This window comes from Sminthopsis crassicaudata, chromosome 4 (assembly GCF_048593235.1).
Source record: "Sminthopsis crassicaudata isolate SCR6 chromosome 4, ASM4859323v1, whole genome shotgun sequence".
NCBI classification, from domain to species: domain Eukaryota; kingdom Metazoa; phylum Chordata; class Mammalia; order Dasyuromorphia; family Dasyuridae; genus Sminthopsis; species Sminthopsis crassicaudata.
This window is the reverse complement of record NC_133620.1, coordinates 355,206,070-355,223,191: the sequence shown is the minus strand read 5'-3', so window position 1 is coordinate 355,223,191 and position 17,122 is coordinate 355,206,070. Positions and strand designations below refer to the sequence as shown.

The 17,122-nt window shown below is 43.3% G+C and overlaps 1 protein-coding gene across 4 annotated transcripts in view; it reads right to left on the bottom strand.

Moving 5' to 3' along the window:
- Positions 1 to 1,840: 1,840 nt before the first annotated feature.
- The window catches only part of MYCBPAP (MYCBP associated protein), a 35,265-nt gene continuing 19,983 nt past the window's right edge, over positions 1,841 to 17,122 (bottom strand). For 2 of the 4 annotated variants that reach the window (XM_074261745.1, XM_074261743.1), the window contains exons 7-20: positions 14,831 to 14,972; positions 14,576 to 14,691; positions 14,349 to 14,461; positions 13,085 to 13,196; positions 10,796 to 10,985; positions 10,207 to 10,394; positions 9,184 to 9,330; positions 8,938 to 9,045; positions 8,653 to 8,781; positions 7,944 to 8,065; positions 6,081 to 6,196; positions 4,851 to 4,969; positions 4,502 to 4,687; positions 2,260 to 2,433 (exon numbers count right to left, since the gene is read on the bottom strand). In XM_074261745.1, coding sequence (XP_074117846.1) covers positions 2,335 to 2,433; positions 4,502 to 4,687; positions 4,851 to 4,969; positions 6,081 to 6,196; positions 7,944 to 8,065; positions 8,653 to 8,781; positions 8,938 to 9,045; positions 9,184 to 9,330; positions 10,207 to 10,394; positions 10,796 to 10,985; positions 13,085 to 13,196; positions 14,349 to 14,461; positions 14,576 to 14,691; positions 14,831 to 14,972 — 1,887 coding nt within the window. In that variant the 3' untranslated portion in view covers positions 2,260 to 2,334. Of the gene's footprint in view, positions 1,978 to 2,259; positions 2,434 to 4,501; positions 4,688 to 4,850; positions 4,970 to 6,080; positions 6,197 to 7,943; positions 8,066 to 8,652; positions 8,782 to 8,937; positions 9,046 to 9,183; positions 9,331 to 10,206; positions 10,395 to 10,795; positions 10,986 to 13,084; positions 13,197 to 14,348; positions 14,462 to 14,575; positions 14,692 to 14,830; positions 14,973 to 17,122 lie in introns of those variants that run through there. The other 2 variants (XR_012481243.1, XM_074261744.1) reach the window with 2 other exon arrangements.

Sequence of the window (17,122 nt, the reverse complement as noted above, 5' to 3'; positions counted from 1 at the left end):
GGCAGATTTACAAAAATTAATATTTTAGCCACACAACCACCTTGGAGGGTAGGTGCTTCCTTTACACATGGAAGGAAAGATGGAATGAAGAAAGGAAGGAAGAAAAGAGAGGGAGGGAAGAAGGAAGTATTTATTAAGTGCTTACTGTGTGCCAGGCACTGTGTGAAGCAGTTTACAAATATCTTATTCAATCCTCATTGCAACCTTGGGAAATAGGGACTATTATCATTTCACAGATAAGAAAATTAAGGTTAAATGAATTCCCCACAGTCACATAGCTAGTATGTGCTTGAGGTAGGATTTGCTTAAGTCCTTCTCTACCCAGCGGCCTCTAATTTTACTACTGACAGTTGCAGGTTGTGATTCCAGGTTTTTGCTCTCTGAGCTTGATAAAAGGCTTTGGCCCAGTGGGATAGAGACATCTGGGTGTAAGTACCATCTCAGAATTACTCTCGCGTATCCATGAAGCTAGGTGGCACAATGGACAGTGTGCCAGGCCTGGAGCCAGAAACATTTATCTTCCTGAATTCAAATCTGGCCTCAGAGACTTACTAGCTATTTAACCTTGGACAAGTAACTTTACCCTGCTTGCCTCAGTTTCCTCATCTGTCAAATGAGTTGGAGAAGGAAATGGCAAATCTATACAGTATCTATGTCCCAAAAAAAAACCCCTGCAGAGTTGGCACAACCTGAAGAAATCACTTATCTTTATAGAAAGTGACTCTAGGAAGTCCTTTAAGCCAACTTTAAATTGTAGAGAAGATGCTGATCTGCAGTGGTGGAGGGGATTCCCTGCCCTGGAAGTTCCCTATGTTAAATAAAATCACAAATCTAATTTTTATCCATATCAGTTCTAATCTTGATTTTCCCATTTGCAAAAAAACAGACAGCAATAGTGATCCGCCACATTCAATTCAAGATTGTGGGAAGGCAAAAGACCAGAACAATGGCCATAGTTTCTCTTCTCTTCCCTGTCTGTGCCCTGCCCCCTGGACTGAATAAAGCTCATTAATGTCTAAGTGCAAAACCTCCACTTAATACCCAAAGCTCCCTGGAGCCACTGCTGCTACTTTGGCTCGCACTTCATGGAACAAGGCGCAGGACATCACACTTATTATTATTCCTGAAATTAATAATTACAATGGGTGCCTGAGGATCACAGAGAGCCTCTTTTCCCCAAAGGACTCTAAGCAGCACCCACATTTTATTTCTTCCTTTTGAGGGGATAGAATGTGAATCAATCAATTAATTAATATGATATAATTAATGTGAATCTAAAATTTCGTAGAAGGGAAAATTAAAATTAAGAGAGACTAGGTAAGTGAGGAAGGAGACGAATTTAAGACTCCATATTACATAGCATAATAATAGTTAATATTAATATAGATAGATCTTTTTTTCTTTTGCTGAGGCAATTGGGATTAAGTGATTTGCCCGGGGTCACACAGCTAGGAAGTATTAAGTATCTGAGGCCAGATTTGAACTTGGGTCCTCCTGAATTCAAGGCTGGTGCTCTATCCACTGCGCTACCTAGTTGCCCCCTCTAGCTCTTGAAGATTTACAAAGCACTTTACATAAGCCAATTAATTTGATAACTCACAACAAGCCTGAGAGGTAGATGTTATTATTCCCATGTTATAACTAAGGAAACTGAGGCACACAGAAGTGTGGGAACAAAGGGACAGCTAGCAGGATGACAACCAAAGCCTGTATAAGGTCTTGGGGCTTAGGGAAAATGGATTAGGATGATTGACCCCAAATGGTTTGCAGCCCTAATTATCCCAATTAGAATGGATTATATGTTTCATATAATTTCCCATTACATACATGTACACACACACACAGTGGAGAGCAGCCTCAAAATAGTTAGGTGAGGTAAATGTAACTTTGATCTGCCCCACCACATTCCATTGCCCAGGCATCCAGATGTTCTTGACCATGCTGGCTCAGCCTCGAAGGTAGGTGGACCTGGGAAGTCTGAAGGAAGGGTACAAAGTGGAAGAGACCAAACAGGGGTGACTCCTTCTCAAGTCACTTCCATCAATGTCCCAACCAGTCCCCTACCAACTCGTTCTTCTTCTTGTCACCCCTGAGGTCATTTCCTCCTGTTACATCATTATCCTCTTTCTGTAAGGTACCCCAGGCTAGAAGGAAAGGCCCAATGATGTCTGGGGAGCTCTGAGTGTGAGGAAGATGTGGAAAGATCCAGCCAATGGCCTGAGTCCTTGAGATCTAGAAACGTGCATCAATAGATAGGAGTTATGGAAACCTACACATTTATTTTTATTTCCCTGATGGCTGCTCAGAGACAAGTCAGGCAGAAAAGGGAGAGGTTCACGACACTACAGTATCCCGTCGAGTTGCCCCTGAGGTCTTGAGCTCATCAAAAAGCAGCATCATATTAGTCACCAAGGAGTCCAGCAGTCCATACACCTGAAAGATAGAGAGCAGAGTAAGACTCTGCTAGAAGCCAAAGCCAGCCTTTAAACCAATGATGAAAGAGAAATAAATAGTGTGGAGAAGGGGAGGGATCAAGGAGGTGAAAAGACCCTTTTTGGATGGGTTTGTTAATTTGTTTTTAGCAAAGCACAGCATGCAGGGCTTGTTTCCACATTAAATCAATAGCAACAAAAAACTAATGAATTCTATTCCCATCCCTCCAAACCCTCTTCTGTTCTTTGTTAAGGAAGATAAGTTTTTATAGCTTTGCAATATTCTACATATTATTATTTTGTATTTTGCCGTTTTCATTTATTTTAAAGTTTTGTGCTTGGTTTAGAATTTAAATTTTAATTTATTTCAATATAATGTTAACTTTAAATGAATAGCATACATATAACAGTTACATATACATATTTTCATGTATGGAGAGTACCCATTCATTTAAATTTAGTTAATTCTATGCATATGAACATGTTTCTTTTTGCACACATACCCATACCCATACCTCTCCCCATCCCCCCACACACAGAGAACACAGTAGACAGAAGGTTAGACTTGGTCAGAGAGAACAGTGTTCCTTCTGATTGCTCAACTATTCCTTTATTGTTGGGCAAATTTATTTTTTATTTGTCAATGCTGCGAGCAGCATTATGATGAACATCTTCCTTCCTTCCTAACCCTTCCTTCCTTCTTCCTTCCGCTTTTCTTTTTCACTTTCCTTCTTTCTTTCTTTTCTTCTCTTCCTCCTGCTTTCCTTTTTTCTCTCTTTTTCCCTTCCCTCATTTGTCTCAGTATCTCTACTCTCTCTCTCTGGGTATGTGCATGTCTCTCTCTCTGTCTCTTTTTGCTGAGGGAATTAGGGTTAAGTGACTTGCCCAGGTCACACAGCTAGGAAGTGTTACGTGTCTGAGACCAGATTTGAACTCAGGTCCTCCTGACTTCAGGGCTAGTGCTCTATCCACTGCGCCACCTAGCTGCCCCCTCTCTCCCTATTATAAGAGATCTCCAAGCTTACTCATCACTGCCCACTGAGGATCCTTGAATGTGAGACTGATGCTCAGCTTGTATCACACTTCTGTTGCTAATCTTCTTCCCTGAAGGGTACTTATCTTCCCCATGAAATCCAAAAAGTGGTTGGAAGGTCTCACCTGCCTGGTTTTATCTGCTCTACAGCAGTCACCAGGTCACCTCTCGAAGTCCTTCCCAACACTAAGGAGATCATCTCTCCAGAAAATGGAGTGTACTAAGAGTAATCTTGCTCAGGACAGCATGGCAAACACTCAGACGTGTCTGTAATCAGCCAAGCCCTAGGACTCCGCCAGCTTCTGCCTCAATCATTCTCTAAGATCTCACTTGCTTCACTAAGCGTCCCCAAAATTCTGAGATGTGGGCTGCCTAAGCCAAAGATACCTTCTTCAATCACAACTCTCTGGCTCCCTTGCCAGCCTCTATCCCTCTCCTGCTCTTCCATTGTAATCCTCTATTGTTAATCAACTGTCTTTCATTTTCAACCCGCTTCTGATTCTGCCCCATCACAGAAATAACTTTGTGTTTTTGTATTTCACTTTTTATGTACATGTGTTTCCCCCTACACTTCTTCCCAACAGAATGCAAGCTCTCGCTGGCAAAGACTGTTTTGTGTTTCTGGCCTTTTAATCCCTACAGGGTGGAACAGAACTTTATAGTAGATGCTTTATAAATGCCTACTGAATCTAGTTGAATCTTGTCTTTCCCCCTACCCTAAAATACCTCCAAAGAGGATCACATCTAACTGCTCTGGAGGAATAGGGACTAAGAGAGGTCCTAGCTCAATTCATGATAGTCACATTAGGGGGGAAAAAAGTTCTCTCTTGAGTCTTCCCTTTTGAAATAAGTCATGCTCCCGTGCTTTAACAACCCTCATTTTCTAGAGAAATTCAACCAGCTTTATGACGGTGCTCTTCCAAGAAATGGGATTATCGTGAGAAAGCAGACCTTAGAAGGGCAGTGGGAAGAGGTTAAAAAAAAAAAAAAAAAAAAAGACAAGACAGGAGGCCCCTCCTGTCTCTGCCAGTCTCACCTCAATGTAAAGCCTCTGGTTATATTTCTCCTGGATTTGTGGATCCACTGATTCAGAGGGGGAGCTACTCTGCTCAATAGCCAAGTCATCCCCCAACGTTCTGTCCTTCCCGTTCCGACTTGGGGACTTCTGCATTCTCTTGTCATCTCTTACCTTGAGCTTCTTGCTGTTGACACGATCACGGTCCTGGAGAAGGCAATCGCCATTTTGTGAGAATAAAAATAAAACGGGCTCGTGCCCCAGAAGTCTCTCCAAGAATGGTGGTGGTGATGGAGGGAAGCCCAGGGGAAGACAGCCAGCAAGCTGCTCCCCAGGGCCAGAAGCTAGAGCCATACTACAGACCACTCACCTCTCTTCCTGGTGATCTTGAAGCTACTTTCCTCTCCTCCTTTAAACCCAACAACTTCTTTTCCTGGGCCAAAATTTTCCGGTCCTCTCTTCCAAGTTTCCCAGATGGTTTTGCTTCTACTAAAGAAGAAATGTTCCTGTGATTCCTTTCTGCTCCTCCACACAACTCCACTGGGAGCTATTGGCTCTAAAGCTGAAGGGTCTTTCCAGCTTGGGGGCATAGGATTTTTGCTGTAAAGAAGCTGGATAAAAAAATAACTGTAGCACTGATCTGTAAAATGCCTCAAATTCCTTCCAAATGAGGATTCCTTTTTAAAAACATCTATTGATGATTTTTGTTTGTATATCACCTTCCTTTCGGAGTCTATCCCTCTTCCTCCTGCTTAATTAAGCCACAGATTAGTCCTTTTTTTGGGGGAGGGATAGGGAAGGGGACAATCTGCATTAAGTGACTTATCCAGGATCACATAGCTAATAAGTGTCTGGGGCCATATTTGAACTCAGGTCCTCCTGATGACAGGACCAATGCTCTATCTATTGTACCATCTAGCTCCACTCCTAGGATCAGTTCTTTAAAAAAGGAGAATCTTGGTGAGTGTCTTTAGCCTAAGTTTAGCCTCTGGGGAGGATCCTCATAGTGTGAAAAATTAACCTGGAGACTAACACTTGAGATATCTACTTTCTCCTTCTCCACTCCTTTCAGCTCCATGGTGCAGTGAATAGAGTACCTGACCTGGAGTCAGGAAGAGTCCCCTTCTTGAGCTCAAATCTGGTTTCAAACATTTACTATACTGTGTGATCCTGGGCAAGTCACTTATCCCTGTTTGCTTCAGTTTCCACATCTGTAAAATGAGCCAGAGAAGGAAATGGCATCTTTGTCCAAAAGGGATCCCAAAGAGTCAGACGTGAGTTAAATGACTGACTGACAGCAAAAACCAACAAGGGAAACTTGAAAGCATGCTGACATTAATTCATCTCCTCCCTTCTCTTCTTTGTAAAATGAGGGAGTCATGTTAGATGAGTTCTAGGGCCCTCCTAGCTGGGCAATGCCAGTACTCCCCAAGAGGCAGAGGGAGAAAACAAACTGTTCTAATCCAACATTTTCAGTTAAACACAATTGGGACTCAGTCACAGAGGGGACAAAAATTCTGGGGAGCCGGTGTCTCCTCCTGCTCCTATATAACAAAGTAGGGAAAGACTGAGTGACAGGATAGTGCGAATCACAACTTACTTGGTTCCTCTGGGCCTTCCATATAAAAAGAATCCTTGTCAGGCAGGCCTAACAGAGACTTCAGCCACATGGAATGGCTCACCAGACCATCAATTACATCACGCCACAGCTGGAAACTAGAGAACAAATACATTCATCTTTCAGGAGGCTAGAATGTTTGTGGGGGAGACACCTTAGAGAGCAGCACCCTAGGGCCTGGGGCAGAAGGCTCTCCTCATTGTAGCTAACCGAGTACCCTGAGCCATTCAAAGATGCTGGCTGCCTTAATTCACCTAGTGAGGCAGTTTGAGATCCTACTCCATTCAAAACCTCACTGGGCAACTGATCTGCTTTGAGTGGAAATCTGGTCAATGCTGCCCCGACAGAGCAGCCAAGGGGCATCAGGAAACAAGGGCTCAATTTAACCCTCACCACCCAGAAATTTCAGAAAATGAACTTGTTAAGAAATTCCTTCAGCTCCCCAGGACTGTGTGACCTCTGGCCACAGAGGAAAGAATCAGACCATGGACTACACATTCTCACATGAGGACCATATTCTCAGTTTTTTTTTTTTTTTTTTTTTTTTTTTTTTTTTTTAGCAAAGATACTTGCCATTTTCTCCTCCAGCTCCTTTAACAGATGAGAAAACTGGGGCAAAGTGATTTGTTCAGAATCACACAGCTGGTAAGTGTCTAAGGCTGGATTTGAATACTAACCATGTAGCTACCCATTTCTCAGACTACTCCACCCCTCACAATGGGTGGTCCCAATTGGGTAGGCTTAGTTGTCATTCCCCAAACTCACCTGGGAATGGAATGTTTGAAGAGGAAAAAGATAAGATTTTGGCTGCTTTGGTGACCCCAAGAATTGGGAGTTAAAGCATAATCATTGGAAAGAATTGTTTTAAGGAATAACTACTGGGAGGAAATTTTGCCATGGGCATTTGATCACGTTTCCCAGTAAAGATATTACACCATTTAAAAAGCTCAACTCATATTCAGCTTAGAAATAAATGTAGCATTCTATGAAACACACACTGAATCTGTTCACCTTGTCTCATGGCATGCCAGTTTAACCTCTTTCTAGTCCTCCATTAGTCAAAAAACAAGGAAGAAGCACTCCTAGAATTCCATCTTAATGTAAACATTCATTAAAGATCAGCAGGGGAACAGAGGAAAATATGGTAGCCAGTGATGGTTTAGAGCCACTCTATGCCAACCTAAGTCAAAAGAGCTACACCTGTGCCCCAAAACTAGAGAGAGAGGGTTCTCTGTAACAGGGGAGAAAAGGGAAGGAGAGAAAGAATAAATGAAATATATACAAAAACATTCTTAACAGCAATTTTTTGATGGCAAAAAATCCTCCACAAAACAAAGTAAAGTGGGTGGCCACTGACTGACACATGGCTGAACAAATGGTATTAATGCAATGGGATATTGTTATACTCTAAGAAGCAATGAGTATGAAGAATTCTACATGGGGAAATTTGTGAGAAGTAAAGCAGAGAAGAGCAAGCAGAACAAGCAAACAATAATAACTGACATTCACTGAGTGCATTCAATTCAGATAGGCTGTCCTCACAACTCCTCTGTGATGTGGGTACTAATTATGTTATTCTCATTTTAGAGCGGAGGAACCAAATTTCAGAAGTCATGTGATTTGCCAATGGTCACCTAGCACTAATAAGCATTGGAGTTATGATTTGAAATCCTGTCTCCAAGTGCAGAGCTCTAGTCCCTACAGCAGGCTGCAAAAAAAAAAAAAAAAAAAAAAAAAAAAAAACAACCCTAGAAGGCAGCTGGGCTTGGGTTAATGGAGCAACAACAAAAAAAATTTTTTTAAATGAGGTGAGTTGTACCAGGGAGGTGGGAGGGGGCAACATACCACGTCTGGTACAGGATGTCTGACTGCAGCGGCTTCTGCTCTGAGCATAGCTCCAGGGCTCTCTTGTTGAGCCTGGTCAGTGCATCCTCTCGCTGTTCCTCTTCAGGGAGCTCCAACACTGCCTAAGGGGCATGGAAGGACAGCAATTCTGCCTGATCTGTCCCCATCAGAGGCTCACAAAGGCACAGATCATGGCTAATGTCGACAGCTTCAGACAAAGGAAGGACATTCTGATGGAGCCTCTGCCCTGGAGTGGTTGGGTTATGTGGGAGAAATGGAAGCGCTCCTGGAAGAATACTCAGCTCTGCCTCATGGAACTACTGAAGGAGGCTGAGGGGCCCTGGCTGGGGTACAGGAATGCCCACAGTTTGGCAAGCCTGACCACAGCACCCTGGACTGTGAATAAGGAGAGCCACGCTCCAGGCCCAGGATCTGCCATTTATTGTTTGGGGATTTGTTTCTCTTTTGGTAAAATGCAGGAGTTTCCCCGAGTGCTCTCTCTGGTCCCAGCCAGCCCGGATGTGGTACAGCATCTGTCCCAGCCCCAGGGCTGCCCTAACACACTTCCTGTGAAGGGGACAGCTGGAAGACTCGCCTCCCAGCTCAAGCCTGAGGACCGCTCAGTCCCGGGAAGCCTGTGACCCTGGATGAAAGCATCCCATAGAAACTACTTCCTTGACGCCCATCCAGGCCCCTTCTGGGACAATACCTTTTTGAAATCATTCATACAAAGATTCCACTTGGGGTACTCGGGAATTGTCGTGTCGGACACCTCTGGCAGCTCCATGGGCTCTGCTTCTGGTTCCTTCCGGTCCTCGGCCACCTTAAGCACAACATTCTTCGAGGATTGGAGAGATGACTTAGATTCTTTCTTGCCTGAAAGAGTCCTTCTCAAGGCCCTGTGGCTTTCCCCCACAGAGCTTTTTGACTTCTCATTTATATGGCTCTTATAAGAACCCACTGAGAACTTTGAAAGTAATGGTTGCCCCTCTACCTGTCCTGGAGCAGCTTCTTCCTCTTCGGGAGGGGTTGAAGGAGATGGTACCATGTATTCATTCCATAGATCCTGGAGCTCTCGGACCACTTGATGCTGATAATGTAGCTATAGGAGAAATGAAGAATCAAACACACACACATACACAAGGGTCAGAGCTCAGGAACCAGAGTTGAACCCATCCACCACTTCCTGTTGGCTCCTAGGGTATTTTGCGGGCTCATGGACTCTCCGGCACTTACACACCTGAGGGTTTCTGTGGGAGAATAGATCTTCCTCGGTGAGGTAGGCATCAACTGGGGATGCAGCTCGCTCAGAGGGCCAGATCCCTCTCAGCAGCTCATCCAGCACATCCTCCACAATGGTGACAGCTGCTTTGTTAGATAGTTTGGCCTGAAGAAAGAAAGGAAGGATGCTAGGACTCAAGCTATGGCTGCCTATCTATCCTCCATACCCTTCCCAAATCACTTTAGGATAGATGCTTGGTGGAAATAAAGTCAGCAGTCTCACAACCCAGTCTTCTCTGCTTAAGTCTGCCTCTTCCCTCCACATTCTGCCCCAGCCAAAAACGGATGCAAAATCTACTGGTCATTCCCAAGCAGACATGAAAAGAGGAGATAATGAAGGTAACACATATAAAGTGCTTTCTAAACCTTAAAGCAACAAACAAATAAATAGATAAAACCTTAAAGCACCATTTGAATGTTACAGAAGAGACACGCTATTCTCCTTGCTGATATACATGGTCATCTTCTTCACTGGAAGGTCCCAGTATGTGGATGAGGAAGGCTCATTAAAATCTGCAGAACTGGGAAGAGACTGGTGAATATTTACCAACCAGCCAGAAATAATATGTCTAATAGCATGAAGGTCAGGAGACCCAGCATGGCAAGAATATCATAGCTTATATTTTCCATCATAATTCAGTTAAGTGGGCTTTTTTTTTTCTTGATTGTTTCAAGCCAAGTTTAACTTCTTCCAAAGTCTAACAGGCTACAATACTTAACACAGAAAAATTTGCCTGGCAGTATAAACAAAGAGCCTTGGCTCTGGAGCTGAAGGACCTGAATTCTAACCCTATTACTAAGATTTATGACCTTATGATTTTGGGCAAAAGGAATTTTCTGTTAAATAAAACAAAGCTCAATAACTTGCCCCTATGGGCAGGGGAGGTGAGGTAATAGAATCCCCATGAGCACCCCCCAGGAAGGACATGAGGGTAACCTATATAACCTCCGCAAGTGCCAGCCAAACTCTTAGGTCTCTTACCGCCAATGCATTTCTTTCTTCCTTCAAAATATCTTGGCTTAGAGCAACACCCCGAAGAGTGACCTGCAGTAAAGCTCCTCCTAAGAGGGTGGGGTGGGTCCCAAATTCCCAGTATTCCCTGAAGATTCCTGCATCTGGAGACTTGAAGAAGAAGATATAGTCCTTTGTTTCCCCAGGAAGAATCACACCTGAACAGGACAAGGATGCAAAATATACCCAAAGTCCAAGTTAACGAAGTACAGAAGCTGTACCCCTAGATCTAGCATCCCTCTTCATCTCTTGGAGGGGTGTGTGTGTGTGTGTGTGTGTGTGTGTGTGTGTGTGTGTATGTGTGTGTGTGTGGAAGGATAGGGCATCTCACTCAAGATTCACAACCCAGTCTTCTAAAGGGGAATTTCAGTTCTATCCACAATAAGGAAGCTTTTATCTGGCCTCTATACTTACGTATTCTCTATCAAACAAGACTTGGATTTCAGAGATCAGATTCAGGGAAGCCAGGTAATAATTAAATCTTGGTTTCTTTCAAGGACATGCTTGAAATCAACATTTTTCTGATTCAGGAAGACTTAGGTCACTTTCTCTCGCATACCTTCCTTGGTGTTAAAGTAAAACCGTTGCCTTCTGCTCTCCTTAAACTCTTCAAAGGCGTCAGGCTGTTGGAGCCGTTTCCAATTATACCAAATAGCTGCAGTGCCATTGTTTACAACTGTTAGGACAGAAGATGTTCTCTCCCCTTCCATGGTCTCAAAGGTCAAACGGACAGCAATGCCGATTTCTCTCTATGGGAGAGAAGAAGGACAGCTATGATGCTGATCTGCCTCTGTGGGAGAGAAGAGGAACACTGAAACTTATCTGTCTCTATGGGAAAGGTGGACATTGATGCTAATCTGTCTCTATGGGAGAGAAGGGGGACCTTGATGTCGATTTGTCTCTATGGGGAAGGGGGACATTGATGTTGATCTGCCTCTGTGGGAGAGAAGAGGAACATTGATGCTCATCTGTCTCTATGGGAGAGAAGGGGGACCCTGATGTCGATTTGCCTCTATGGGAGAGAAGGGGGACATTGATGCTCATCTGTCTCTATGGGAGAGAAGGGGGACCCTGATGTCGATTTGTCTCTATGGGAGAGAAGGGGGACATTGATGCTCATCTGTTTCTATGGGAGAGAAGGGGGACCCTGATGCCGATTTGTCTCTATGGGAGAGAAGGGGGACATTGATGCTCATCTGTTTCTATGGGAGAGAAGGGGGACCCTGATGCCGATTTGTCTCTATGGGAGAGAAGAGGGGCATTGATGCTCATCTGTCTCTATGGGAGAGAAGGGGGACCCTGATGTCGATTTGTCTCTATGGGAGAAAAGAGGGGCATTGATGCTCATCTGTCTCTATGGGAGAGAAGGGGGACCCTGATGTCGATTTGTCTCTATGGGAGAGAAGGGGGACATTGATGCTCATCTATCTCTATGGGGAAGGGGGACATTGATGTTGATCTGCCTCTGTGGGAGAGAAGAGGAACATTGATGCTCATCTGTCTCTATGGGAGAGAAGGGGGACCCTGATGTCGATTTGCCTCTATGGGAGAGAAGGGGGACATTGATGCTCATCTGTCTCTATGGGAGAGAAGGGGGACCCTGATGTCGATTTGTCTCTATGGGAGAGAAGGGGGACATTGATGCTCATCTGTTTCTATGGGAGAGAAGGGGGACCCTGATGCCGATTTGTCTCTATGGGAGAGAAGGGGGACATTGATGCTCATCTGTTTCTATGGGAGAGAAGGGGGACCCTGATGCCGATTTGTCTCTATGGGAGAGAAGAGGGGCATTGATGCTCATCTGTCTCTATGGGAGAGAAGGGGGACCCTGATGTCGATTTGTCTCTATGGGAGAAAAGAGGGGCATTGATGCTCATCTGTCTCTATGGGAGAGAAGGGGGACCCTGATGTCGATTTGTCTCTATGGGAGAGAAGGGGGACATTGATGCTCATCTGAATTTGTGGTAGACAAAGAAGACATTGATGCTCATCTGTCACTATGGGCAAGGGGGACACTGATGCTGACCTGTTTCTATGGGAGATAAGGGGGACACTGATGCTCATCTATCTCTATTCGAGAGAAGGGGGCCATGAGTCTGTCTCTATGGGGAAGAAGGATGAGAGCTATGATACCCATCTGCCTCTAAGGACGAAAGAGAGAAAAGTCAGTTTGATCCCCCAATGGAGGACTCTTCTCTCAAATGGAGCTGTAGAGACTGAAAGCAAATTCCTGATGGTGACTATCTCAGGAATTGTCACTGACAGGAGGAGAAATAAAAGAGATTCCAAACTGTAGTTGGAAGTACTAAAGTTAGTGTTAATGTCAACTTCCCACCTGGGAGGGTTCTTTAGTTCTCAGAGGATATCATGAAATCTTTTTCCCTGTTCAGGAAAGGTTGACTTGTATATTTGCTCAGAGATAAAGCAGCAGATAAGATAGGTAGGGGCTTGGGGAGGGGGACGGTGGAAAGAAAACTGGATTTGGAGTCCAAGGACTTGGGCTGGAATCTCTGCTCTATTGCTTACTACTTGTGGGCCACAAGCAACTCACTCAGTTTCTTGATTCCTTGAGATTTTATGTGGAAAAGGAAATTAGATTTAGTAAACTCTGAGTCCCCTTCCATATTTAAGGCTATGAGACTAAGGTCAGAAGACTTGAAAGTCCCTTACAGCCTTCTGATTTTGTTCTTATTCAAGTCAGTCCTATTGCCACTTTCAGATGGAGCAGTCCTTGTCATTTTGCCAAAGTCACTTTCAGGGTAGGAAGGCCCAGCCCTTTTTCCTGGGTGAGGCTATGGTCCAAGCCTCAGTTTGGGTTTAAAGGAACACAAAGGAATACAGGGTTTACCTCTCCTGGTGGTAGGGTACTGTCAAGCCAGCATGCTGGTTTCCCACAGAACAGCAAAGAAGGACCAAGGAAGGGCATGGGAACTACATCAGGATAGTCAGCTAAGGGATTTCTGGAAGACAAATCAATGACATATTATCTGTAAGGATGTTCTTTTACAGTACCCAGAGAAAGGGCAGTCAGGACATTCAGATCAGAATAAAGGTAGATGAGATTGGGAGATGCTCAAGACATAGCATCCTCATCATTAACATGCCTTTATAGAATGCTTTCTGTGTGCCAGGTCCCAATGCTAAATGCAGAGGATAATTAGGTGGTACAATGGACCAACCACTGGATTAGAGTCAGGATGTCCTGAGCTCAAATCAAGCCTCAAGATACTTCCTGTCACTTAACCTTTGCCAGCCTCAGTTGCCTCATTTGGAAAATGATGATAATAATAGCACCTATAAGGAGTTATTATGAAGTTAAATGCAAGAATGCAATAGCGATTACACAGAATTCAACAACCTTAAAGCACTATATAAATGCAAGTTATCATGAGACAAGAAGTAAAAACATATTCCCTGCCCTCAAGAAGTTGTCATTCCAATGCGAGAAATTACTTGCAAATAACTATGTCCACACAAGATCGATATAGTTCAAATGGGAAGTAATTTCAGAGAGGAGGTGGCTAGCAGTAGTCGAAGACCAGCAAAAGCTTCCTGAAGGAGGTGGGATTGTAGCTCAGCCCTGAAGAACGCCAGAGACATTAAGAGGCAAAGGCTAAGAAGGAGAGAGCATTCTAGACATGAGAGACAGCAAGTAAAAAGACCACTAGGTCAAGAAATAGAGGATAGGGCAAACAAGACAGAGTACATGGGAGTGAAATTTGATTAGACTGAAAAGGCAGGAAGGAGCAAGGTTGTGAAGGGCTTTAAAAGCCAAACAGAAGAAACTCCTAAAATCTCCAAGCCCTCAAACTATTGAATCATTGATTATATGCAAAATGAATTTAATAATTATTTATAATGACTAATATAGAAATGTGCAAGAAAATCATCTCACAGAATATAAGAGTGAGAAGGGTGGCTGAAAGAGAAATCTGAAAAGGCTTAGACTAAGGAGTGAGGGCTACTAGACCGAATTAGTAGAGTGGGCTGGCCCTAAACAGAAACACAAATGCTAGAAGGGACTAATACATTGGAATATACACAAGGACTACATGAAATGACATCCCACAGTAGACATTATTCGCTATCCCCTGACATCAAATCCAACTCACGAAGGCTGTTGTTCAGATGTACTTTCCTTGACATCCTTAAGGCCTGGGAAGTGCTGTGCAGAGACAGATGAGAAAGGCTGTCCTTTACCAACAACTTCGAGGCCATCGATGTCCTTAATTCAAAATGGAAAAAAAGAGCAAAGGGGAATGAGTTCGCCTTTTCCAAAATGACATAAGTATTCCACTGGAGGCTTCATATTAAGAAGAGCAGAAAAAAAGAGTATTACTGGCTGGTTAAAGTCCAACTCCTTCAGAATGGAACGTAGCTCCTTTCGTCGATCAATCAAAAAGAGACTCTTATCCCATGTGAAACGGAACCAAGGCTCCCTCATGGATGGCAGTCCTGGAGAACAAACCATGGTCACTCAGTACCTGCAGATCACCCTGCTTCTTTTCACTCAACCTTCCCTTCCCCTTAGAACCTGAGAAAACTACAGATATCCAAACTCTGGATATTAGTCAGAGCCCCTTCTTTTCCTTACCTGATTCCATTTGAATGGTCTGGGGCTTCCCCACATGAACGATGGGTTGTCGGTAGCCACGAGGCCACTGGGTCACCAGACCTGTTAGTTCATCTCCAATAAATTCAGGCTGGCTCCAGAAATCACAGTCGACCTCAGTCCCCTGGGAAATAAAGAAAGATAGCTGGACTCCCCTCCCCCCCCCCAATTCGAAATGGTGCCTAGATGAGAAGCCTAGAAAGTCAAGGATATGATTTGGTGCACACAAGCCCTCTCTCTGATGAAACAGTACCTCTTGTGATGTCACAAGAAAACTCCTTCATATTTTTCTCTTAGGGATAAGGAATTCTACCTTTTAGAGAGATCTATTTATTTAGGACAGATACAGAATTATCGGGATCCAAAAGAAAATCCTTTGGGGACTATTTACATTCCAACCAAACTGGCCTGTTGGTTGCCCTTTGCCATGTCTTTGTAACCCTCAAGCCTATGGTACCTTTTCCCCTCATCTTCACCTCTTACATTCCCTAAATTCTTTGAAGATTCAACTCTGTGCTTTTAAGATACAGAAACTGACTTTTCTCATGATGCAAAATCTTTCATCTCCTGAGACCATCACCTTACACACTCCCCTTAGCTACTTTAGATGCACATCATCTCATCACCTCCAAACTCATTAATCCAGACCAATTCAATGTGCTTTTAAGCACCTACTGTGCACTTTTGAACTCATATTTATTAAGAAAATTACATTTTTATTATTAAATGAGATTTCTGTAAAGTGCTTAGCAGGTCACTTCTCTGGATGTGCTTTTCTTGACATCAAGCAGAGACAGATGAGAAAGGATGCTTAGAAAAACACTTAGTAAGGGGCCTGGACCACAGCAGGAACTTAATAAACACTAGATTAGATTCTCTTTTTGGAAATCAGAAGTTTATTTAAAGTTATGACAATATATCCTGGGTTACTTAATTCCCCAAATGCCCATCCTACTTTTAAGCTATGCCTAATAAAAAGAAAAAAACTATATATTAAAAAGATCCAACTATGTGCATGGCTCTATGCTAAGCACTGGAGATTCAAAAATAAATTTAAAAAGTCCTAGACTTCCTCAAAGAACATAAACTGTACTGGTGGAATACAATATGTAAACAGATATGGACATACCTGCTTAAGGAAATAGTGCACTAACTACTAGGAACCTGCAAAGTTTTCCATAGGATCTATTGGATTGGATCAGTTAGTGGTCATTGGCAGGGATGAAGCAATGACATCTAATAAGAGGAAACTTTGGCAGTAAGGAGAAAGTGCTTCAGGCATGAGAGATAGCCTGTATAAGGGAGGAACAGCCAATAAGCCATTTGGGCAAAGCACATAAGAGGGAATAATAAGAAGTGAGCCTGGAAAGGTAATATGAAGTCAGATTGTAAAGAATTGCTTAAAAAAATGCCAAGGAGTTTTTTTCATTTAACCTAGAAGCCACAGTGAACCACTGACAGGACTAGTACCAATTCAAGGTTCAATAATACCAGTGACTACCCTCTAAATCATTCCCCACTCTCTCCTTTGCTGCCTTTGACAAGAATGCCTCTCCTCATACCTTCAATCCTGTTTTGTCTAGAAGCTTACCACTTTTTTCATTCCCCCCTCTCTTAAATCTCCAATCTTTCCCTTTCTATGAGTTCATTTTTTGCTGATATCATACACATTCACATCTCTTTTGTCCTTAAAAAATCTTTGCTAATCTCTGCCAACCTTTCAGGTCATCATTCCAAATCTCTCCATCTTTGAGAGCTTAACTTCTTTTAAAAAAAAGCTTCTTGCTATTTTTGCCCTGTCTTCCTCACTTCCCATTCCGTTCTCAAACCTTTAGAGTCTGGCATTTGAGTCTAAAGCATGCTCTCTCTGTGGTTAGCAAGGATCTCTTAATTGTAAAAGTCAATGATCTTTTCTCTGTTCTTGTCTTTGGGGCCTTCTTCTTTATAACTATGCCTGGAAACTCTCCTACCTCAGCTTTTATGACAGCATCTTCTCATATTACTTCTCTAGATACTCCTGTCCAGTCTCTTTTATTGGATCATCATCCATATCCTGCCCTTTAGCCACAGGGCCCTTCTCTCTTAACAGAGATCCTCTTTTTTTTCGGTGATTTCATCCACTCCTCTGAGTTCAATTATCTCTGTAGAGATGACACCCAAATTTATATGGCTCAATGGCTCTCCTAAACTCTAGTCCAATATCCCCCAAAATTACTTCTGGATATTTCTACCTGGATGTTCCAAAGGCATCTTAAACTCAACATGTTCGAAATG